This window comes from Bufo gargarizans, chromosome 2 (genome assembly GCF_014858855.1).
Source record: "Bufo gargarizans isolate SCDJY-AF-19 chromosome 2, ASM1485885v1, whole genome shotgun sequence".
NCBI classification, from domain to species: domain Eukaryota; kingdom Metazoa; phylum Chordata; class Amphibia; order Anura; family Bufonidae; genus Bufo; species Bufo gargarizans.
This window is the reverse complement of record NC_058081.1, coordinates 478,108,126-478,133,186: the sequence shown is the minus strand read 5'-3', so window position 1 is coordinate 478,133,186 and position 25,061 is coordinate 478,108,126. Positions and strand designations below refer to the sequence as shown.

At 44.5% G+C, this 25,061-nt stretch overlaps 1 protein-coding gene across 1 annotated transcript in view; it reads right to left on the bottom strand.

Annotated features, from left to right (window-relative positions):
- Positions 1-25,061, bottom strand: part of RNF213 (ring finger protein 213) — a 355,180-nt gene that overhangs the window by 226,495 nt on the left and 103,624 nt on the right. Inside the window, 3 exon segments of the mRNA XM_044281121.1 lie at positions 14,082-14,255; positions 17,005-17,264; positions 19,812-20,098. Of these exon segments, the coding sequence (XP_044137056.1) occupies positions 14,082-14,255; positions 17,005-17,264; positions 19,812-20,098 (721 nt within the window).

Below are 25,061 nucleotides of genomic sequence, written 5' to 3'. Positions count from 1 at the left end.
CTGCTCTCAAATCCCGTATCTGTACTGGAATTGGCAGAGCCCTAAATAAGTACAAGAGTCTCGGAAGAACTACCATTCTGACGATGTTGATCCTGCCCACCCATGACACCTGTAGGGATTGCCAGGTCACCAAGTCTTGTCGTATCTTTTTATACATATTTCTCTGCTTTTAAAACAGACAGTGATACCTCATATAATAGTTATTGCTTTACATTTCACATATATCTTCTTTATGTTTGGATCATTTTGTGAATGCCAATTTTTTGGGGACATTAGAAGGCTTAGAAGTAAATCTTAAAATTTTTCAGAAAATTTCCAAAACCTACTTTTTAAGGACCAGTTCAGGTCTGAAGTCACTTTGTGGGGCTTAAATAACAGAAACCACCCATAAATGGCCCCATTTTAGAAACGACACCCCTCAAGGTATTTAAAACTGGTTTTACAAACGTTATTAACCCTTTAGGTGTTCCACAAGAATTAAAGGAAAATGTAGATGACATTTCAGATTTTCCATTTTAATAATTTTTTTTTCAGTAACAAAGCAAGGCTTAACAGTAGAGATGAGCGAATTTCATATTTTGAAATTCGTTCATACTTCGTTTGGTGGTAAAAGGTTTCTATAATGACTTCTATTATGCGTTATGGTCCGTGGTAACGGAATCATTAACGCAATTCACCTTTTACCACCAAACGAAGTGTGAACGAATTTCATAAGCGGAAAATAGCTTGTCTCTAGTTAACAGCCAAACAAAACTCAATATTTATTACTCTGATTCCATTTGTTGTTGTAAACTGCTGTACTGGCACACGGCAGGGTACAGAAGGAAAGGAGCTCCATATGGTTTTTGGAGACACAAAAGGGGGGGTCAGCACACCCCAATGCGCAGGTTCACGTCGCAATGTGGCTGCAAATATACATCTAACAAACACATAGTGCAACAGCACTCTACAAACCAAAGGTAGAGTACAAAAGTATATTACATTGTTAATGCTATGCTAATAACTTAGAGATGGTTAGCAAATACATTTTGTACAAAATCATTTGAGCCCGTCTGCCGCACGCCAAGGCGATCTCTATAAGACGGGTCCTAACACTAAAGCTCATCTGTTGGGTGCCATAACAGCGACCATGAAATCCAGGAAATGCAGGTCCCACATGCATGCTGGGCCCCTGTTGATCCATATCTGTGTGGAGCCAAAATGGCCTTCATGGAATCCAGGGACTATAAATACCAGCATGCATGTTGAGCAGACTATATACTCATAGTAATTAAAATCAGACTGTGAGGCAGAAGAGGCCAAAGGAGTGCACGACCCAGCATATAGGAGTCAGCCACTACTCCTATATATAATACTAGAAACACAAAAGGTGGGTGTGGCAAAACTAACCTCGCCACTGGGTTTTGGAGGGGCCTGTTTACCAGCCTCTTGCCCCAGGATTATGGGCCCTCTCATCAGCCAGGCCTCATTTGTTCACAAAGGACTTGGAGTAACTTGAACCCCTGGTCTAATTCGTGCCATTTTGGGATGTTAAATGTCTATGTGTATTGAAAAGGGTGGGACATTGTATACGTTCAGTAGGGAGGTCTGTTCCATTGTCTCACTGTGTGTATTGTCCTTTGTCCTGAGAGATAATTGAATTACTTCTCGGTTGTCTCCAGGACAGAGGATTTTGTGTATTCGCCTGCCTGTGATGATTGCATCAACCCAGTGTGAGGTAATTCTATCACGGGCAGAGGGGAGGATTTTGTATGGGAGTGTCTGAGTGTATTGTACGTGGGTATTGGCTGTTTTTACAAAACCCTGTGGGTAGTAACCTTGTTGGAAGATGTGTATAAAATGCTTGTGTGTTAAAAATAAAGAGGCTGCTTTTATACCTTCATGAAGTTTTGGCTCATGTTTGGGGAATGCGATAACTACACTCTTGGGGATTGCTATATCACAATACTCCCCTGAGTATAAGCTCTTGTAAGAGCTTGTTCATGGTTCCTGCTCTCTGGATGTAGGAGAGGTTCACCCACTGGAAGCTGAAGCCCGGTCTTGGGTCCATCGTGGGTGGAGGACGGTGAGACCCCAACCAAGCTACGGCGGTTCGTGGGGTCTGCAGTGCGTACGGTGTCAAGTGGAGTGCTTGGAGTCCTCGGAGCATCTATCGACGGAGGTACCCGGTCAGGGTGCCAGGAGATCCGTTACAGGGGGGTCAGCACATCCCAATGCGCAGGTGCACGTCGCAATGTGGCTGCAAATATACACCTAACAAACACATAGTGCAACAGCACTCTACAAACCAAAGGTAGAGTACAAAAGTATATTACATTGTAAATGCTATGCTAATAACTTAGAGATGCTTAGCAAATACATTTTGGTTTTTGGAGAGCAGATTTCACTAGGATAATTTTAAGTTGCCATATCACATTTGAAGACCCCCGATGCACTCCTAGAGTAGAAACTCCAAAAAAGTTACCCTATTTTGGAAACTACACCCCTGAAGGTATTCAAAACTGATTTTACAAACTTTGTTAACCCTTTAGGTGTTCCACAAGAATTAAAGGGCAGATTTCGCTGGGATAATTTTAAGTTGCCATGTCACATTTGAAGACCCCCTAATGCACCCCTAGAGGGTACATATGATTTTTGTTGCTCTATATTACACTTTTTGTGAGGCAAGGTAACAAAAAAAATTGCTGTTTTGGCGCCAGCTTTATTTTTGGTTATTTACAATGTTAATCTGACAGGTTAGATCATGTACTATTATTACTTTTATAGAGCAGGTGGTTGCGGACGCGACAATACCAAATATGACTGCCTTTTTTGGTTTTGTTTCAGTTTTATATAATAGAGCATTTTTTTAGTGCCTCTATATTCTGAGAGCCATATTTTTTTTATTTTTTGGGCGACTATCTTATGTAGGGGCTTATTTTTTTCAAGATGAGATGACGGTTTGATTGATACTATTTTGGGGTGCGTATGACTTTTTGATCACTTGGCATTACACTTTTTGTGATGTAAGATGACATAAAATGGCTTTGACAGTTATTTTTATTTTACGGTGTCCACCTGAGGGGTTAGATCATATGATATTTTTATACAGCAGGTCGTTATGGATGTGGCGACACCCAATATGTATACTGTTTTTTATTTATTTAAGGTTTACACAATAAAAGCATTTTTGAAACAAAAAACACAGAGGTGATATAATTACAGGCAGGATTAAGGCGGGTTTACAAGCTGCAACATGCAGACAATTGTGGGGAAGGAAGCGTTCCTTGCCAACAGTCGGCTTCTCGTTCAGTGAAGTGCTGCATGTAAATCTCATTCACTGTATGAGGACAATGGCTGTCACATAATACTACAAATACTCTGCAGCAGTCATTGCAGGGGAAACATCTTGCTGGCCATGGGTTCCACCACAACAATCAGCTGTTTGCCATAGATTCAGAACCTTGGTGATCAGGAGATCACCAAACTGACTACTATGTGGGAGTATTTGTCTCTGATGAGACAGGCCATTAAAATGGATGGAAATTGATTGTTTGTATATACATATTATTAGACTTTTTCTTTAAATTGTTACATCTAGATCTAGTCTTACATCTAGATCTAGTCATCCTCCAAATCATCAACCAATCCTCCAAATTATGTTCTTATTGAGATGCAGCAATAACTAAACACTCCATGTCACTCTGTCTCTGAAAATCCCTGATGAACTGGTGAAACCCGAGTTCTGGACAGCTTGAAGACAAGGTTCCTGTTATAAGGGAATGGATTTTTGGGTACCCATAATTTATTTCAATCAAGATCAGCATCTTCCAAACTTAGAGGATTAATATGGACATGTGGTATCATCTGAAACCTAAAATCACATCTTTGTAGCATAACCTCCTATCAATGACTTTACAAGGCCTCTTTATGGTCGTGGAGCTTTCACTTACTAATAATTTTTTATTTACAGGGTGGCCCGCGAAGAAGTAGTCCGCCTCCAGTGATAGTATGATGAGATGAACGAGCAAGTGGATTGTTTTTTGTTTTTTTTAATTACCCACAAGTCATAAAAGATGCTGAAAGTGGTCCTCATTCGCATCTATGCATCTTTAGGCACATCAGATCATGTTGGCTGATACTGCTTGAGATGCTAAGGCTAGTGTTTTAGATGTTTTCCTTGAGTTCATCCAGGGGATGTGGATTGTTAGCATACACTTTTAGATTTCCTCACAGATAAAAATCACATGTGGACAAGTCTGGGAAACATGGTGGCCATAACCCCTTGCTCACAGTTCGCTCCTCTGTAAACAGTTCAAGAACCTGTGCCAGTGAGGTCTGTGAGGTATGGCATGTTGCCCAATTTGGTTGGAAAAAGGACATTTTATCTTCTGCAGCATCACTGTTGAAGAGCTGCAAGCAGTATCAGCCAAGATAATCCGACGTGCCCAAAGATGCATAGACGGGAACGAAAACTACTTTCAGCATCTTTTTTGACTTGTGGTAATTGAAGAAAAAAAAAAAGCAATCCACGTGCTCAATCATCTTGTCATAGTGTCTCTGGAGGCAGCTACTTTTTCGTGACTTTTTCGCCACTGTGACGAAAACCGCACCTCGCAGCCCGCCTGACATCAACTACGTCGAGCTTACGCGGTACAGTTCCATCACTGGTTACCAAGACGTGACGTTACGCCTTCCCTACATAAGGTCAGCTTGGCACAGCTTATACAGACACCTCCTGTCCACGCAGGCACAGGGAGGCCTGGGAAGTGAGAGAAGGGTGGTCCACGCGACCTCCAGCGTGACTCCACACTCGCTCACAATCCTGACAAGTTGAGAGGGCCTTTTCACTGCCCCAGTGAAACAACGCCCTGTCAGCCGGGTAGACTGCACCTGGTTCTTGTTAGATATAAGCCCGGTCCGCTAGCGGGATTATATCGGGTCAGGAACCAACCCTAAGTAGCATATAACTAAAACACAGATGTGGGCAGGCTCGGACTGGCCCACAGGGGTACAGGGGAATCCCCCGTTGGGCCCCTGAGAAAGGTGGGCCCCTAGTCTCCCACCCCCTGCACAAGTGGCACATAACACATTAGATTTACTGTGCTATATACATATATTCAATGTACAGCACCTCAACCAGCCTATGTTCATATAAAAAACTTGTTAAATTATTTATTATATTCGAATGTATGGTACGGTGGGCCCCCAAAATAAATTTTACTGGTGAGCTCTAGGTACCCCAGTCCGACACTGGATGTGGGGATTTGTGATTGAGAGAAAAGAACAGCGCAAGATTAAATTATATATTTAATTGTCTTAAGGGTGCACTAGACTTAACACTATATACATGCATAAGATATATAATGGTCGAATGTGCAAATACAGATGGCGTGGTACAAACAGGGTTAAACAGCGCAAAAGTCAGTTACCAGGTGGAGGAGTAGTCCTTTGGGTTATGATGATGAATTCTTGGTTGCTGTAGTCACATGGGGGCAGCTATGTCAGCAGTTCCAGGTCTCCCCAAAAACATTACACGATATGGCCCCCTTCAGAGAAAGACACTGGCCTCTGGCCTGCATGGGTCTTTTCACCTGTAGTCAGCCACTCCCCTCCCTCCCCCTGGGATGACCTCATGTCCCCTTTGTCCGGTGAGGCAACTCAGACTCCAAAAACCTATTATGGATCATAGCTCCTCACTGGAAGATCACAGGGAGATGTTTATGGCAGCACTGTATCTGGCTGGGTTACAGCTACAAGTGGAGACCAAACATGGCGCTGTTATTAGGTTCCTACTGGGAGATCTCTGTATCTCCCTTTCCTGGCACCCGACCCCCAAGTGGCGACCAGAGGCATGTCCATCTTGTTCCCAGGGTCGCAGATATGTAACTGATTTATGCCTGTGATGGACGGGCAATTCATAATTCCTTATAAACCCCCGGTTCCATGATGTCTGATGGATTCTTTTGTTCTGATGACCAACTCAGCCCCCCCCCCCATCGGCATTCATCCTGCCAGAGAGGTTGAGTTGCCAGGGTGGCTGAGTGGGGTGTGAACTGCAAACATATGGTCTGTTTTGAAGCCAGACCCCCTGTGGAGTCTGCTTCTTCTGCTAGCTGACAGCAAATAGCTGGAATTAGATCATGGCTGGATATAGATCATAACTCCACATTTCTCACACCTCCCTCTTTTAGAGGGCGCTAGGGGTAGCACACTACTGTGTTTTCCCATGCGCCCGTTCACCCTCTTTGTTTGCCTGCAACCCCGTGGTCATGGCTTTTCTTGTGGCGGATGGCAAAGTGGCACGGCTGGAGTGCAAGGCTCCCGCCTAGCCACCTCCCATTTGGTTCTGACCCATAGGATCAACCTGACTGAGCATGGCACAAGGCCAAAATCACTGTCGTCGGTCGGTACTATAAACAGCCACGTGAAGTCGGCTGCCTGTAGTCCGGGAAGCTGGAAATGGTGGCCTTCAGGGCCTGGAAGGCCGTCTCGCAATAGTTTGTCCAATCAAATGCGGAGGGCAGCTTCTTCCTGGTGCAGTCCGTCAGGGGCCTCGCCAGGCTACTATAGTGGGGCGTGAACCTCTTATAGTACCTGGCAGTTCCCAGGAAGGACTTCACCTGGTTCTTGGCCGTTAGGGTGAGCCAGGATGCGCTGGCACCCACTTTCCCGGACTCCGGTTCCAAGGCTTCCTCGCCTACCCGTTGCCCCTCGCTTATGCCCAGCTGGCACTTTTCTGGCATAATGGTCAAGCCTGCCTGGCGGATCTGCCTGAGCACCTGCACCAGATGCTCTCGGGGATCCTCCCATGTGGGACAGAAGACGGCAATGACCTTAACCGCCTCCGGACCGCCTAACGCAGATGTGCGGTCCGGAGGCGGCAGCCCTGAGCAGAGTGACGCATATACGCGTCATCTCGCGAGGGCCGATATTTCCTGTGAACGCGCGCACACAGGAAAGGAAGGTAAGCTAGTGGATCTCCAGCCTGCCAGCGGCGATCGCTCCCTGGCAGGCTGGAGATGTGATTTTTTTTAACCCCTAACAGGTATATTAGACGCTGTTTTGAAAACAGCGTCTAATATACCTGCTACCTGGTCGTCTGGTGGTCCCTTTTGTTTGGATCGACCACCAGAGGACACAGGTAGCTCAGTAAAGTCGCACCAAACACCACACTACACTACACCCCCCCCCCCCTGTCACTTATTAACCCCTTATGAACCCCTGATCACCCGTGATCACCCCATATAAACTCCCTGATCACCCCCCCCCCCCCTGTCATTGATCACCCCCCTGTCAGGCTCCGTTCAGACGTCCCTATGATTTTTACGGATCCACGGATATATGGATCGGATCCGCAAAACGCATACGGACGTCTGAATGCAGCCTTACAGGGGGGTGATCAATGACAAGGGGGTGATCACGCATATAGACTTCCTGATCACTTCCCTGTCATTGATCACCCCCCTGTAAGGCTCCATTCAGACGTCCGTATGATTTTTACGGATCCACGGATACATGGATCGGATCCGCAAAACGCATACGGACGTCTGAATGCAGCCTTACAGGGGGGTGATCAATGACAGGCGGGTGATCACCCAAATAGATTCCCTGATCACCCCCAGTCATTGATCACCCCCCTGTAAGGCTCCATTCAGACGTCCGTATGCGTTTTGCGGATCCGATCCATGTATCCGTGGATCCGTAAAAATCATACAGACGTCTGAACGGAGCCTTACAGGGGGGTGATCAATGACAGGGGGTGATCAATTACAGGGGGGTGATCACCCCATATAGACTCCCTGATCACCCCCCTGTCATTGATCACCCCCTGTAAGGCTCCATTCAGACATTTTTTTTGGCCCAAGTTAGCAGAAATTATTATTATTTTTTTTTCTTACTAAGTCTCATATTCCACTAACTTGTGTCAAAAAATAAAATCTCACACAAACTCACCATACCCCTCACGGAATCCAAATGTGTAAAATTTTTTAGACATTTATATTCCAGACTTCTTCTCACGCTTTAGAGCCCCTAAAATGCCAGGGCAGTATAAATACCCCACATGTGACCCCATTTCGGAAAGAAGACACCCCAAGGTATTCCGTGAGGGGCATATTGAGCCCATGAAAGATTGAAATTTTTGTCCCAAGTTAGCAGAAAAGGAGACTTTGTGAGAAAATACAAAAAAAAAAAATCAATTTCCGCTAACTTGTGTAAAAAAAAAAAAATTCGATGAACTCGCCATGCCCCTCATTGAATACCTTGGGGTGTCTTCTTTCCAAAATGGGGTCACATGTGGGGTATTTATACTGCCCTGGCTTTTTAGGGGCCCGAAAGCGTGAGAAGAAGTCTGGGATCTAAATGTCTAAAAATGCCCTCCTAAAAGGAATTTGGGCCGCTTTGCGCATCTAGGCTGCAAAAAAGTGTCACACATCTGGTATCGCCGTACTCAGGAGAAGTTGGGGAATGTGTTTTGGGGTGTCATTTTACATATACCCATGCTGGGTGAGATAAATATCTTGGTCAAATGCCAACTTTGTATAAAAAAATGGGAAAAGTTGTCTTTTGCCAAGATATTTCTCTCACCCAGCATGGGTATATGTAAAATGACACCCCAAAACACATTCCCCAACTTCTCCTGAGTACGGCGATACCAGATGTGTGACACTTTTTTGCAGCCTAGGTGGGCAAAGGGGCACACATTCCAAAGAGCACCTTTCGGATTTCACAGGTCATTTTTTACACATTTTGATTTCAAACTACTTTGCACACATATGGGCCCCTAGAATGCCAGGGCAGTATAACTACCCCACAAGTGACCCAATTTTGGAAAGAAGACACCCCAAGGTATTCCGTGAGGGGCATGGCGAGTTCCTAGAATATTTAATTTTCTGTCACAAGTTAGCGGAAAATGATGATTTTCTTTTTTCTTTTTTTTTTCTTACAAAGTCTCATATTCCACTAACTTGTGACAAAAAATAAAAAATTCTAGGAACTCACCATGCTCCTCAGGGAATACCTTGGGGTGTCTTCTTTCCAAAATGGGGTCACTTGTGAGGTAGTTGTACTGCCCTGGCAATTTAGGGGCCCAAATGTGTGAGAAGTACTTTGCAATCAAAAGGTGTAAAAAATGGCCTGCGAAATCCGAAAGGTGCACTTTGGAATGTGTGCCCCTTTGCCCACCTTGGCTGCAAAAAAGTGTCACACATGTGGTATCACCGTACTCAGGAGAAGTTGGGCAATGTGTTTTGGGGTGTCATTTTACATATACCCATGCTGGGTGAGATAAATATCTTGCCAAATGCCAACTTTGTATAAAAAAAATGGGAAAAGTTGTCTTTTGCCAAGATATTTCTCTCACCCAGCATGGGTATATGTAAAATGACACCCCAAAACACATTCCCCAACTTCTCCTGAGTACGGCGATACCAGATGTGTGACACTTTTTTGCAGCCTAGGTGGGCAAAGGGGCACATATTCCAAAGTGCACCTTTTGGATTTCACCAGTCATTTTTTTACAGATTTTGATTGCAAACTACTTCTCACACATATGGGCCCCTAAATTGCCAGGGCAGTATAACTACGCCACAAGTGACCTCATTTTGGAAAGAAGACACCCCAAGGTATTCCGTGAGGGGCATGGCGAGTTCCTAGAATTTTTTATTTTTTGTCGCAAGTTAGTGGAATATGAGACTTTGTAATAAAAAATAAAAAAAATCATCATTTTCCGCTAACTTGTGACAAAAAATAAAAAGTTCTATGAACTCACTATGCCCATCAGCGAATACCTTAGGGTGTCTACTTTCCGAAAATGGGGTCATTTGTGGGGTTTTTCTACTGTCTGGGCATTGTAGAACCTCAGGAAACATGACAGGTGCTCAGAAAGTCAGAGCTGCTTCAAAAAGCGGAAATTCACATTTTTGTACCATAGTTTGTAAACGCTATAACTTTTACCCAAACCATTTTTTGTTTTTTGCCCAAACATTTTTTTTTTATCAAAGACATGTAGAACAATAAATTTAGCGAAAAATGTATATATGGATGTCGTTTTTTTGCAAAATTTTACAGCTGAAAGTGAAAAATGTCATTTTTTTGCAAAAGAAATCGTTACATTTCGATTAATAACAAAAAAAGTAAAAATGTCAGCAGCAATGAAATACCACCAAATGAAAGCTCTATTAGTGAGACGAAAAGGAGGTAAAATTCATTTGGGTGGTAAGTTGCATGACCGAGCAATAAACGGTGAAAGTAGTGTAGTGCAGAAGTGTAAAAAGTGGCCTGGTCATTAAGGGGGTTTCAGCTAGCGGGGTTGAAGTGGTTAAGCAGCTTGTTGACCATCCGCTTAAAAGTGGCAGGGGCATACTGCATGCCAAACGGCATCCTGGTGGACAAGGTACGTCCTGGCATTGAGCCACTGGTGCACAAGGTAAGGGGCTTCCCAGGCTGCCTGAAGCTTGTCCTGAGGTACCGGGACCAGTACCCATGCTTTCCGACCCACCTGGTGGGTCCTCTCACAAGCCTTTTAGTTGTACCCTTGCTTTTGGTCGGCCTGTGCCATATTGTCATGCATCAACCGCAACAAGGCCTGCATCTCGTCCTGGAAGCGCATGACACAATCGATGACCAACACCACAGGGGTGGCTACGTCCCCTGCCCAGGCCTCTTTTTTAGCAGCCCCTAGGTGTCTGGCCATCGGAATTCCATGTACAACCCGCAATAACTCCGCACCATACGGATAGGGTACCACTAATTGTCGGTCCCTAGGCCATGCCTCCGGTGAGTCCTGCTGGAACGTGACCTGGCACAGCTGTCATTGGTCCCAGACCACCCGCTCGAGGTCGGAGTCCGAGGGAGGCTGTGCCGCCTGCTCCTTGAGAGCTTTAAGGCTGGCGTTAGCCATTAACACCCCCTGAAATACCTGACAGGACGTGACTAGAATAAACAAGACTGTCACGTCCTGCTGGTCCCCAGGCCACGCCTCCAGTGAGCCCTGCTGGACCGCGACCCAGTACAGCCGTCCTTGGTCCCAGACCACCCACTCATGTTCTGAGTCCAAGTGAGACTGCCACCTCCACCATGAGAGATTTCAGACTGGCGTTAGCCGCTAACGCCACCTGAAATCTCTGACAGGACGTGACCAAAATAGATTGCCACATCCCCTGTCAGTTCTACTACCTGCTGGTCCCTAGGCCATGCCTCCGGTGAGCCCTGATGGACCACGACCCAGTACAGCCGTCCTTGGTCCAGGACCACCTGCTTACGGTCTGAGTCCAAGGGAGGCTGTGCCACCTGCACCTTGAGAGCTTTCAGAATGGCGTTAGCCGCTAACGCCACCTGAAATCCCTGACTGGATGTGACCAGAATAGTTGAGACTGCCACGTCGTCCGTCAGTCCCCGGGGACTGGCCTCCGTCTGACCCGGCAGCCACTTGGTCTGAAGGGGGGAAGCCATCAGACCCCTGAGGGGCGGGTGCTTGGCTGTTTTCGGCAGTCCCATTGAAATGAATGGGAAGCACATTGTGCAAGTGCGGCCACCGCTCCATTCACTTCTATGGAGCTGACAGAAACAGCTGAGCCAGTGCTCAGCTATTTTTGGCACTTCCATAGGAAAGAATAGTGGGCAGCCTCACATGCACAGTGCGCCCACGGACTTTGCAGGCTCCGTTCTAAGTATAGGTGTGGGTTCCAGAGGTGGCACCCGCACCTATCAGACATTGGGTGCATATCCTTGTGAAATGCCCCCAATGTACGAGATGGTAAAACCCCTCTAAAAGGTTTGGTGGCAATTTTTTTAAATTATTGCATTATACTTATTTTTAGCTATAAATAATTTTTTTAATTGGTCTTTATTAACAATATGGAATCCTTTTTTTCTGTACAGAGCAGACATGCTCTGTGGATTTTTTGTCCTTTCCGTCATCTAAGGAGCAGATGGACTTCTTATCGGTGCTCTCTCACATCATAAACACTCATTATAGCTCAATCCTTATCTTACTGATAAGAATGTGGCTTAAAGGGAGTCTGTCACCTCCATATGGCCATATACAGTGCTTACATGGCTCTGTAGCACACCTATACAGGATTGTAACAGTACCTTTGTCTTTGTCTTTAGACTTGCACCAGCAGGAAAAACGAAGTTTAATTCATATGCAAATGAGCACTCGCAAGTGTCCAGGGGCAGTGTTCAGTGTGTAGGTGCCCAGGCTGCTCTGCCTTCTTTTCACTTTACTCCTCCCAGTCTCTGCCTTTGCCCACCCTCCCTTTGCCCTATCGATGAGGCAGGAGACTTGGAGGGCGGGCAAAGGCAGAGACTGGGGAGGAGTAAAGTGAAAAGAAGGCAGAGCAGCCTGGGCACTTACACACTGAATGCCGCCCCTGGGCACTGCGAGAGCTCATTTGCATATGAATTTAACTTCATTTTCCTGCTGGTGCAAGTAGAAAGAAAAGAACAAAGGTACAGTTACAATCCTGTATAGGTGTGCTACAGAGCCATGTAAGCACTGTATATGGCCATAGACTCCCTTTAAATTAGTGTTTATGACCTCTTAGCAGTTTTAAAAAAAAATTTGATGGAAAATATGATTTTTAGCCAAAAATAAGCATGTCAGCTCTGTACAGAAAAAAGGACACCATATTTTTAATAAAGACCAATTAAAAAAATATTTTTAGCTCAAAATGAGTACAATGCAACCATCAAAAAAAAAAAAAAATCAGTGATATATACTTATTAACATAAATGCACCCTTTAGAAGTGAGACCTTCCTGATAACAGAACTGTTCCCTGTCTCTAGGCAAAAGGCACCTAGATTCACAGTGAAGATGATATCATATCACTGCCACTTTTTAGTAAGAAATGCCTACTGGGGAATTTAATTTAGTATGTAGGTTCAATGAATAGACAAACAAATTCCCGTTTGAGGGCTCTCACAAGCGGCCCCGAACGGTTCCTTGTTCATCCCCAATGCATTCTGAATGGATAAGGATCCGTTCAGAATGCATCAGTTTGGCTCCGTGCCGCACCTGAGGGGTTAATTGTGCAGATCTCAGCCGCCTGATCGGGGGGCTGCCATGGTAACCGATCGGGGCTGTCCTGGCTGCCATGGTAACCGATCGGAGCCCCAGCGATTAAACTGGGACTCCGATCGGAAATGCCGCTCCGCTGCCACCAATGATGGGGGGGAGGGGGGTTTGTTAGCGTGTGGCCACTGCCACCAATGCTTTTAATACTGGGGAGGGAGGGAGGGGGGGCTGCACTGGCCACCAATGCTTTTAATACTGGGGAGGGAGGGAGGGAGGGGGGGGGGGGGGTGCCACACTGGCCACCAATGCTTTTAATACTGGGGAGGGAGGGGGGTCTGGCCCCTGCTGCCTGGCAGCACCCGATCAGAGGGCTGAGATCCGCACAATTAACCCCTCAGGTGCCAGGGTTAATTGTGCGGATCACAGCCCCCTGTAAGAGATCGGGTGGTGCCAGGCAGCAGGGGGCAGTTATGTACACAGTTCTTAGTATATTCTAACTTGAAGCGTCCCCATCACCATGAGAACGCCTCTGTGTTAGAATATACTGTCGGATCTGAGTTTTCACGATCGTGAAAACTCAGATCTGAAAAAGCTGTTATGCAGACGGATCCGTTCTGAACGGATACCATCGTTTGCATTATAGGTGCGGATCCCAGACGGATCCGCACCGAACGCAAGTGTGAAAGTAGCCTAAAGGCCCCTTTACACTGCTCGATGATGCAGGTGATTGTCAGGAAGGAGGCATTCCTTCACGATAATCTCCTGCTCGTTAGTGGAAGTGGCAGCTGCTTTTACCTGTGGTGATCCCCTCAACAGTATGCCATCCCTCATCCCCATACAGAATCATCTGCTGCCCACAAAAGATATTTAGGTGACTGCACCAAAGATCTATTACCCGATGAACAAGCATTTTGCTTGTTCATCAGGTAATCGGCAGCACCTTTAAACGGGTCGATTATTGCTAACAAGTGCTTATACGAACGCTCGTTAGAGATAATCTGCCAGAACATCGGGTAGTGTAAAGGGGCCTTCTGTAAGGTATATTACACAAGACAGACTATTAAAAATTATCACTATTACCTTTTAGAATAGGCTAGGCCTTCAAGACCTGCCCATTCATCTTCTTGATTTGGTATTGATGACTCTGTGTTGGATACATGAAAAAACGTATGGAGAACTGGTAAGACCCATACCCAGTGTTCTACATTTTTCTCAATACATTGCTGGCATAGCTGCTTCAAAGCTGGATATGTTCTGCAATGAAAGTGAAGGTATCAAACATTGGCACACATACAGGAAAAAGGGAAGGTTATCAAATACATAAATCTAATAGCTAAAGTGTTTTCCAGGTTACTATGCTTAAAGGGGTTGTCTGGGTTTAGAGCTGAACTCGGACATACCTCCATTTTCACCCAGACAGCCCCCCTGACCTGAGCATCGGAGCAGTTCATGCTCCGATGCTCTCCTTTGCCCTGCGCTAAATCGAGCAGGGCAAAGGCTTTTTCAGGAGTTCCAGTGACTAACCGGGCTCTCCATGGGGCTGCCAGAAAGCCTGGTGACGTCATCGGCACTGATGGGCAGGCTTTAGCGCTGCACTAGCCAGTAAAACGGTTAGGGCAGCGCTAAAGCACACCCATCAGAGCCGGTGATGTCACCGAACACACTGCCAGGTTGAAGCTTCCACCCGGCAGTGTGTTATTGTGAACAAAAGAGCCCTTGCCCTGCGCGATCTAGAGCAAGACAAGGGAGCGCATCAAAGCATGAGATGCTCCGATGCTAACATCAGGGGGGATGCCTGGGTGAAATTATGGGTATGTCCGGGTTCAGCTCTGAACCCGGACAACCCCTTAAAAGGGGTTGTCTCACTTCGGCAAATAGCATTTTTTTATGTAGAGAAAGTTAATACAAGCCACTATTAATGTATTGTGATTGTCCATATTGCTTACTTTGCTGGCTGGATTCATTTTTCCATCACATTATACATTGCTAGTTTCCATAGTTATGACCACCCTGCAATCCAATAGCCGTGGCCATGCTTGCACACTATAGGAGAAAGCCTTTTAGATAGATCATCAATATTAGAAAGGTGGGAATCTGACACCTATCAGCAGCTGTCCCAGGACCGAGAAGTGAGCCAGAAGCACAGGTCCACTTTGTAGTGGCCATGCAGGATAACTACAGTGCAGCAGGGCTGCAGTAACCCAGCACGGAAAAGACAGAACAGGGAGCAGTTCTGCTGCGCCGGCTGCGGCAAACAACTGATTGGTGGGGGCGCTGGGGTTTCAACCCCTTCGTTCTGATAATGATAAACTATCCTAAGGACAAGTTATTAATATCTGTGACCCAGAAATCCCCATTAAACATTATTCCATGTTTAGTTTTACAATAAAGCAGGAGTGCACATATTGTTTGATGTGCTAGAGGGAACACAAACAAAATGGGAAATGGAAAAGTGAAGTACTTTTCCAGGTCAACTAAGCAGATTGCTGATTTTATTTTTCTAATAGGTTAGATAAAAAGGAGAGCTGGAATCCACCTGACGACTACCAGTAATTTTAACTGTAAATCTCTTTAAAGGGAACCTTTTAAGAGAGTCAGGCTGCCTTTACCATGGGCCCTGCTCATTCAAACTGACTCTCCCTATGTGTTAATTTAACCAAGCGGAACAAGAAGAAGCCACCAGAGAGCCGCCCAGATGGAAAAACTCCCGATTCCTGGCTTATTCTTAAATCACTTTACAGCTGCAGCTTGCTCGGCACTAATGAGACCGAACGGTCAGTGGGTCTGTATTGTTAATGGCTGCGCTCACCTTCAATAGTGCATGGCCATTAAGGGAATGAAGTACTCAACTCCAGCACGGCCACGGCGCAGCTGTGACATGACCACGCCATTTGGTCGTACCAAACGTTTTCTCTGAACAGCAACAGTGGTTCAGAAGAAAAAATCACTTTTTTCCATTCCTATTGTTTTTATTTTTCTCATTTACCATATAGCTATCTACATTCCAATACAATGCATTTTATTTTACACTGATCACTTTTTGTTCTGTAGAGATCACTTTTCAGCAGCCATCATCTCATTATCAATATAGGATTAGTATTACCTAGATATCACAGAATCAACAATTACTATAGGTGACGGTCACAACTTATCTACTCCCTCCCTGCACAATGACCTCTATACAGGTCACAGAACATGTAATGAAAACTCTCCCACAGAACATCTCCTGTCTGTTGTGCCCTATGCCCTATGTGGCTAATGTAAAGGATACATTTAAAGGGGTTGGCCAATGTGTTTGTGAGATGATTATATGACACTTACTAATAAAGCCTCTATTAAAATCCTGTACCATTTTCTATATTTCATGAGGTATGCCCCTTGTTTACAAAGTCTTTTATGCTGTCCACACAGAGCTCTTGTCTATAAGATGGCTGCTGATGGAGGGTCATGTGACCAGGCAAATCACCTCCGTGCAATGCCGCCTCAATTCAAGCACACTGCACCTGCCATCTCCACTTGTTCTGTTAGAAGTTTAGTGCAGGTGCAGTGTGGTTGAATGAAAGAGACATCACATGGAGGTGATTTGCCTGGTCACATGACCCTCCATCTGCCGCCATTTTATGGATAGGACCTCTGTGTGGACAGCATGAAAGACTTTGAAGACAAGGGAGTATACCTCACGAAATATAGAAAGTGGTGCAGAATTATAACAAGGACTATATTAGTAAGTATCATATAATCATCTCACAAACACATTGATCAACAATAGCCAGAAAGTGGCCAACCCCTTTAACTGCTGTTATCAGAGCAGAGCTGTGGCTCCAGAAAGACGGCTGTCCTATCAAATAAAATAAAGACATACAATCACAAAAAAAAAGATTAGAAAGCAGAGTATGTTTCAGTATCTGGCTTTTTTGTAATCTCTCATCAGTATGGACTTCTACATAGGAATAAAAACAGCACTCATTTATAACCAAACCATTCAAGAAGTGAGAAAACCTACCCTGGAAAGTTTCCGAAGAGAGTCTTTGCATTGTTAAGCTCATCGATTAACTTTTCTCGTGGCATTTCATCCAAGCAGAGAATACAGCAGATGTTTGTCAAATGCTCTTTACTACCATGAATGCCATAAATGCAGGCAATCCTGAGGCAAATTAATCCTGCAATTATTCTGTTCATCCTCACATTACTTTCCTGCTGCTTATTTGTATTAATGAAAGGGTCACAGATCTTATTGAGCAACATCTTCATCAAGTCATCCACCTATGTGGCAGAAATCATTATTAGTATCATCACATAAAAACAGCCTTTTATTCATGATATCCCATACAATAAATAAATTAATAAGGAAGGAGAATAAAGGTATGAGAGCTACTGTATGTATGTCCAACTCATTTGGAGCTCCAATATGGAGCTGCATTCTCTCCATGGCCTTTAGTTGGTGAGAGTGGGTCTATAGTAAAGACAGATAGATACTCATATTATTGAAGTCAACCCAATCATTTTATGAAGAACTGAAAACCATGTCTTCTCTGCTCCCAAATCTTCTGCAATATAACAAATATCATAAAAAAAAAAAATCAGGCAATGCCAATACACAAGGCAACTGTGAAGGCCTTATTAGAGTCTGTGTCTCAAAAGGGAAAGAGTGTGCACAACTACAATTAAAAGGGGTTGTCCAAGATACAGATTTTGCCTTATTTTTTTAAATGTATATCAAAAAGATTAATATAAAATGCATTCAAGGGTCGCTGTTCCATCCTCTCTGGTGGGCATTGTTGTTCTGACTGCAGCATTGATGTGGCCATATAAAACATGTAAACACTGTGGCCAGTGATTGGCTGCAGCAGTCACATGCGGTATAGGGGCATGTCATAACCTTAGTCAAACCATTATGCTATGGCTGCAGTAGCAGGGAGAAGAGATTGGCAGCATTGGTATAGAGAGGATTCAGGACAGTAAGTATAACATTTTTCTTTATTAATCTGATAAATTTCCAGCCATTTTTATAATATATATCTCGGAGAACGCCTTTAAGGGTATGTTTACATGATTTTTTTTTTTTAAATACCATCCACACTCTGTGGAAAATCCACATGGAAACTGACATGCAGGATTTTCACTGTGAATATCACGCATTGCTATACCTAGGGTGAAATATCGGAAAATCTGCTTGTAAAACGTGGATGTTGCCACAGGTCCACAACAGATTTGTTTGCCATTACATGAAGACCTAACCTAAAAGTTGTAAACAGAGTGGAGGGGATTTGAATGCAGACTGTAAAATATAGCAAAATACTAAGAAACCCTGGTTACCTTGCCGCTTATGATGGAAACATTTCCGAAACTAACTTTGTCAACTTTTTATACACTACGTCACATGTTTATATACCGTATATGATAATTGAGAGGTTAGGGGTGATGTTCCTGGTACAATTACTGGATGTCTAGAGTGATTTATAGGTCAATAGCCAATATCTGTGGTGGTCTACAGTTGTTTAGGGCATTAACCCAGCGTGTTCAAGGGTTAATGGGAACCTGTCGCATTGAACATGGTATCTGAGCTGGAGGTAGCATGTTCTAAAGCAGGAGGCGCTGAGCAGATTGATATATAGTTTTATGGGAAAATATTTAGCATAACTTGTAATTTATCCATCTATATCTCTGCTCATTCGGGGCTGTGAAGTCAAGGAGTGGGTCATATCAGTGATTGACAGCCTTCCCTCTATGACTGTGTACACACAACTGTCAATCACTGATGGGTCCGTCTCCTTGACTTCAAAGCCCAAAATAACGTAGAATTTAAATGCATGAAATACTAATACTAATGTTATACTAAGTCCTTTTCCACAAAACTATCAATCTGCTCAGCTCCTCCTGTTCTATAACATGCTGGATGCAGATTAGGCTCTGTTCACACCACATAATGTGATACGGTGGAGATACGTATGCATTCCAGCAGACAAGCGAAGAACCAGCCGGACACAGACCTCTGCATGATGCGTTTTGTGTCCGGCTGATTCTCTGCTGGAAAAGCCATGCCAGGATTTCACACTGGAGGTGTGAAAGTAGCCCTGGTGACAGGTTCCTTTAATGGCAATATCTGAAGTGGTTTAGAGCAGTAAAGCAGTTGGTAAAACTGTTAAATAGGCTCTGTCACCCGGATCAACCCTACCCTACCAGGCGTATAGCCTAAAAGCGTTGATGACACTGACAAAAATGAAACCTTTCTTTCTGCCATCTGTGGTCCGGTGGTGGAGAAAAATGAACTTTTAAAAATATGCAAACTAAGTATTTGAGCACCAGGAGACGGGCTTATGTGGTTCCAGCACCGCTCCAGCGACACCCCTGATGTTCCCTCTGCTGTAGTTCACGCCCCCTGCCTTTAGATTGACAGTGCTAGACCCTCTTGTCTACCACTGAGATCCTGCGCACCCATATACGGAACCGCATAATCCCGCCTCCTGGTGCCTGAATACTTCCTTTGCATATTTGTAAAAGTTCATTTTTCTCCACCACCGGACCACCAACAGCAGAAAGAAAGGTATTATTTTTGTCATTGTCATCAACCCTACCATGCTATATGCAATACAATTACCAACAGCAGAAGAGAAGAAAAATACCCCAAATAATAAGTATTACTGCCACTACATATAGATCATTCTATGGTGTTTGATAATTATTTTCATGCAATGATAGGGAAGCTCCTTAAAACTGGAAGATATCTTTTATATATTTTGGTTTGTTTCTGTGTACTATTTGTGTGCCACAAATAGGTTTTATGGTTTAATTAATGACTACTATAAATACCTTTTCTTTGTCATATTTCTGGGAATGCCAGTCTACTATTTTATCCACAGTAAAACGTGCCGCCACATAATAAAATTGATGCAGTTGTTGAAAAAAGCCAGACAAATTGATCTCATCGCAGGTCTCCAGAATACTGTAAATGCTGCTAAGCATGATTTCCCCCGCCTTCATTTTATTTTCATAGATGGAGTCATATTTCTTTTTCCACACCTGTTCCCAAGATTTCTTCAGAGATTTCAGAAAACTGTCATTCTTTTTAAGGCACACATCATCATACTGATGCCACTCTAAGAAGGACAAAGAATACTGTTATTGCATTAAACAATGTCCGCTGAGACACTTATAGAAAAACTACGCACAAAACTAAAGTTTCCTATGTGTTCCTTTAAAAAGGAACGTCCCGCATGAAATGCAGTACAATCAGCAGGCAGCATCTTATAGAGCATGAGGAGCTGAGCAAATATATAGTTTTAAGGAAAAAGATTTAGTAAAACTTGTAATTTATACATATAAATCTCAGCTTTTTCTGATTTCAGTTGTACATAGGGGTCATCTTAGAACTTTGTATACACATTTGCACAGAGAATGCTTTCAGTCACTAATAAGATGGCCTCTGAATTGAGCTCAGACACATTTGAAGATTTGATGAATCTTCTCCCATAAAACTATCGGCTCAGCTCCTCCTGCTCTATAATATGTTACCTGCATGTAGTGATGAAACGTTCTCTTTAAAGGAACACCAAATGTAGGCATATAACTTAAATAGCTGTCAGCTAAATAGTGAGAGGAGATTAAAGGGGTTGTCCAAGATATTTTAGTGTTCTTTGTATGTTTCTAACTAAGCAAATATAAATGTAGGGAGTAGGGTTGTTGCGGGTATCGAAATGTTGATACCCAATCGATACTTTTGTCCCGGTATCGATACGATACCGGGATTTCCATTTTTTCGATACTGGGCTGTGCAGTCTAGTATCACAGAACATGAGAGCACTGCTGTCTCTCCCTCCCCCCTGTGCTGCACTGGGTCCAGACTTTAAGTAGCCGGTTACACAGAGCGGCGCCTAGAGATGTCCCAGCACTTACTATTATTCCTGGGCGCAGCTCCGGTCGCCCACTGTGCCCCATTACTGTCTCCTGCTCCATACGCTAATTACTATCGGAGCAATGGGGAGGAGACATCAGTGAACCCTCCCCCCCCATTAAAATCATTGGTGGCACAGTGCGCCCGCCCCCTCTTAACCCCCCAGTATTAGTCATTGGTGGCAGTGGCCACAGGGTCCCCTCCCCTCCCCCTCATTGGTGGCAGTGGCAGCTTCTGATCAGAGCCCCAGCAGTGTAATGCTGGGGCTCCAATCAGTTACCATGGCAGCCAGGACGCTACTGAAGCCCTGGCTGCCATAGTCAGCTCCCTGCTGCTGCGCAAAAAGCATAGGGCAGCAGGGAGAGTGTGAGACCCTATTCACCCTGATAGAGATCTATTAGGGTGAATAGGACAAGGGATTAAAAGATCCAGGTTCCAGTCCCTAAGGGGTGAAATAGTTATAAAAAAAAGTGTAAAAAATAAAATAAAATAAAATAAAATAAAATAAAAAAACACCAAAATATTAAGTATAAATCACCCCCTTTCCCAATTTCACATATAAAATATATAAACAAGAAATAAATAAATAAACATATCGCCACGTCAGAAAAGTCCAAACAAATAAAATATTTTAAAAAACCTATGCGGTGAACGCCGAAACAGAAAAAATGCGCGATCCGCCATTAAAATGCGGAAGGCACGTGGCATTTTTGGTTTATTTTTTTCACGTAGTATCGAATGGTATCGAGTATCCCAATACTTTTTTATGATATTGAAATCGAATCAAAAATTTGGTATAGCAACAACTCTAGTAGGGAGTTTTCAATTCACTTTCATTTACAGTGGCCCTGATGTCTCTTCCTGCAGAAGTGGTAGCTGCAAATACAGTGAAGGAGTTTAAGCATGCATGGGATAGGCATAAGGCTATCCTTCATATAAGATAGGGCCAGGGACTATTCATAGGATTCAGATATATTGGGCAGACTAGATGGGCCAAATGGTTCTTATCTGCCGACACATTCTATGTTTCTATGTGTCTCATGACCTGTGATGTCAGCTTCTTTCCTGCTCTGATAATGGTACGTCCACAACCCTGAGGGGGCAGGAGGGAGCACGTCTGCCTCTGTGCACGGAACATCACCATGAATGCTGGTCTGAGCTGTCTTCCCTGTGTCTCCCCTCCCACTGGATTCTTCAGCAACTTTAACACCCCAGCAGCACACACTCAGGATTGGAGGCTCTGCCTCAGGTACTGAGCAGCTGCAGGGTTTTCTCTTCTCCAGGCACTGAAGAGTCAAATTCTGTGCACAGGATCTTCCCTCCTACACAGAGCTGACACAGACTGGAGGAGTTCTCTTCTCTGTGCTCTTGTACAGGCTGTGAAGAAGTGTCTGCAGAGCATTGCACAAGAACAGGTAGAGGGAAGATCCTGTGTGTATCAGCAATATTGTCATTGTACTGTACAGCTGGGACCTGTAGTCCCACACATACAACATGAGTATCCCAGCAGTCAGACTGCAGACAGGGCAGCAATATTAGGGGGGGGAGGGAAAGACAGATTTTGTTGACAACCACAAATATTTATGAGTCAATCTTTAGAGATTGTTGTTACACGCCCCCAAAGCTCTGCAAATGCATATCAACAAAGGGCCAGAACAGAACTAGGGACATTAGTAAAAAAAATCATGTTTTTTTTGCCTAAAGCTTGCTTATCTTACCGATATATTGCACAAAGATCAGATTTTCACTCGCAGGGGTCAGCACGAGCCAAAAGCACCATCTCTGCCAAAGTGCCAATTTGCCTAAGTGCTTGGCAGTTAATCATTGCAGTTAGACAGGGCAGGAGATGCTATGTGCCCTACTCAACCAAAGTTACACACAGCACAGGTATGCTACAATATTGTTTCGCTCAGTCTCTGGCTGCTCTTCTCATCACTATGGCTGTCTACTTTCAAATTCAACCACACCGTCCACCCTCTGTCCCTTCTCTTAACATCAGTCCCTCCCTCCTTCCCTCACCCTTGTTCAGTTCCCATACACTTTATACCAGGCATGTCTAAACTGCGGCCCTCCAGCTGTTACAAAACTACAACTCCCAGCATGCCCTAATAGCTGTAATCTATCCAGGCATGCTGGGAGTTGTAGTTTTGCAACAGCTGGAGGGCCGCAGTTTGGACATGCCTGCTTTATACCCTCATACATTACACTGACCCATCTTCCTCCACGGTGCAGCATAAAAAAAAAAACAATATAAATCTTTCAACCACTTGCTGACTCTTGCTGGTCTCCTGCTACTAGCTGCAGGGAAAATTTCACCAAATCAGAAAATGTCTTTTCCTTTTGTCCTATCCTATGGTGGACTTCCCTTCTCCCACACCTCCAGACCTGATGACAGGCACAGTGGAGGAGTAGGCATACTACTTTCTCCACAGTGCACATTTCAGGTCATTCCCCCTGTACCCTCTCTCACATACCCCTCTTTTGAGGTTCACACCCCTCCCTACTTCATACTTGGCCAGGGAGGGAGGTCTGTCCAGGGGGAGGGGAGGCTGTGCAGGGGCCGGTACTTACTGCCGGTGTAAATCTCGCAGTCTGCTCCCAGTGTAAATCTCGCGGCCCGCGTGTCTCGCGAGATTTACACTGGGAGCTTAACAGAGGTGCCGCGCAGACGTGCTGGGATCTGACCGGAGCAGCTGTAAAGGTAAGTAACAGCTTCTCCGGTCCCCAACATGTCATGGTCTGTATTATGGCAATGTAAGTTGCCATAATACAGACCTAGACTCGAGTATAAGGCGAGGGGGCTTTTTGAGCACAAAAATATGTGCCAAAAAACTCGTCTTATACGCGAGTATATACGGTATCCCCATTGATGATCCTATCACCCCATCAGCTGCTCACTTTCTTTCTTTAACCTCCTCTCTTGGCCTATCACAAATTACTTCCTTTGCCAAGCATTAACAGGGCAATATACTTGATCTAGTCTTCTTCCGTCACTGCTCAGTCTCAAACTTTAGTAACTTATCCTTCCCACTTTCTGACCACAATCTTCTTTCATTTACCATAAAGACCTCTCACTTTTCTCATGGCAATCCTACTTTTCACACTTACAGAAGCCTACACACCATTAACTGCCAGCAACTTATTAACACTCTACAACTAGCTCTTACACCAACCACTTCCCACCTCTGTCCAGACTTGGCTGCCAATCATTACAACCAGACCCTCAAAACCACCCTAGATGAAGTTGCTCCAATATCAATCCGACCCTCTCGACACAGAACACGGACACCCTGGCACACACCTGAAACACGTTTTCTCCAGCGCTGCTCCAGATGTGAGGAATGCTTATGGAGAAAATCACGAATATCAGCAGACTTCCTCCATTATAAATTTTTGCTCAAAACATACAATTCGGCTCTCAATATTGCAAAACAAAAGTACTTCACCTCTCTCATCTCCACTCTCAAATAACCAAAAAGGACTTTTTGACACTTTTCACTTCCTTCTAAACCCTAAATTTCCAGAACATGTCACTGACCTCTGCACTGATGGCATGGCCACTTACTTCAGACAAGATTGGCAGTATCCGGCAGGAAATAATCTCCCAGTCCCCAGATAATTTCAATCCTCCTCCCTCCAATTCCTCCATATGCTCTCTCTCCTTTTTTGACCCTATAAGGCCCCTTTCACACGGGCGAGATTTCCGTGCGGGTGCGATGCGTGAGTTGAACGCATTGCACCCGCACTGAATCCTGACCCATTCATTTCTATGGGGCTGTTCACATGAGCGGTGATTTTCACGCATCACTTATGCGTTGCGTGAAAATCGCAGCATGTTCTATATTCTGCGTTTTTCACGTAACGCAGGCCCCATAGAAATGAATGGGGTTGCGTGAAAATCGCAAGCATCCGCAAGCAAGTGCGGATGCGGTGCGATTTTCACGCATGGGTTCTAGGTGACAGTCTATTCACTGTATTATTTTCCCTTATAACATGGTTATAAGGGAAAATAATAGCATTCCGACTACAGAATGCTTAGTATAATGGTGCTGGGAGGGTTAAAAAAAATAAAAAAGTTAACTCACCTTATCCCCATGATCGCCTAGTTCCCGGTCGGTCTCTTCTTTAGCTGTGGCTAAAGGACCTTTGGTGATGTCAGATCACATGCT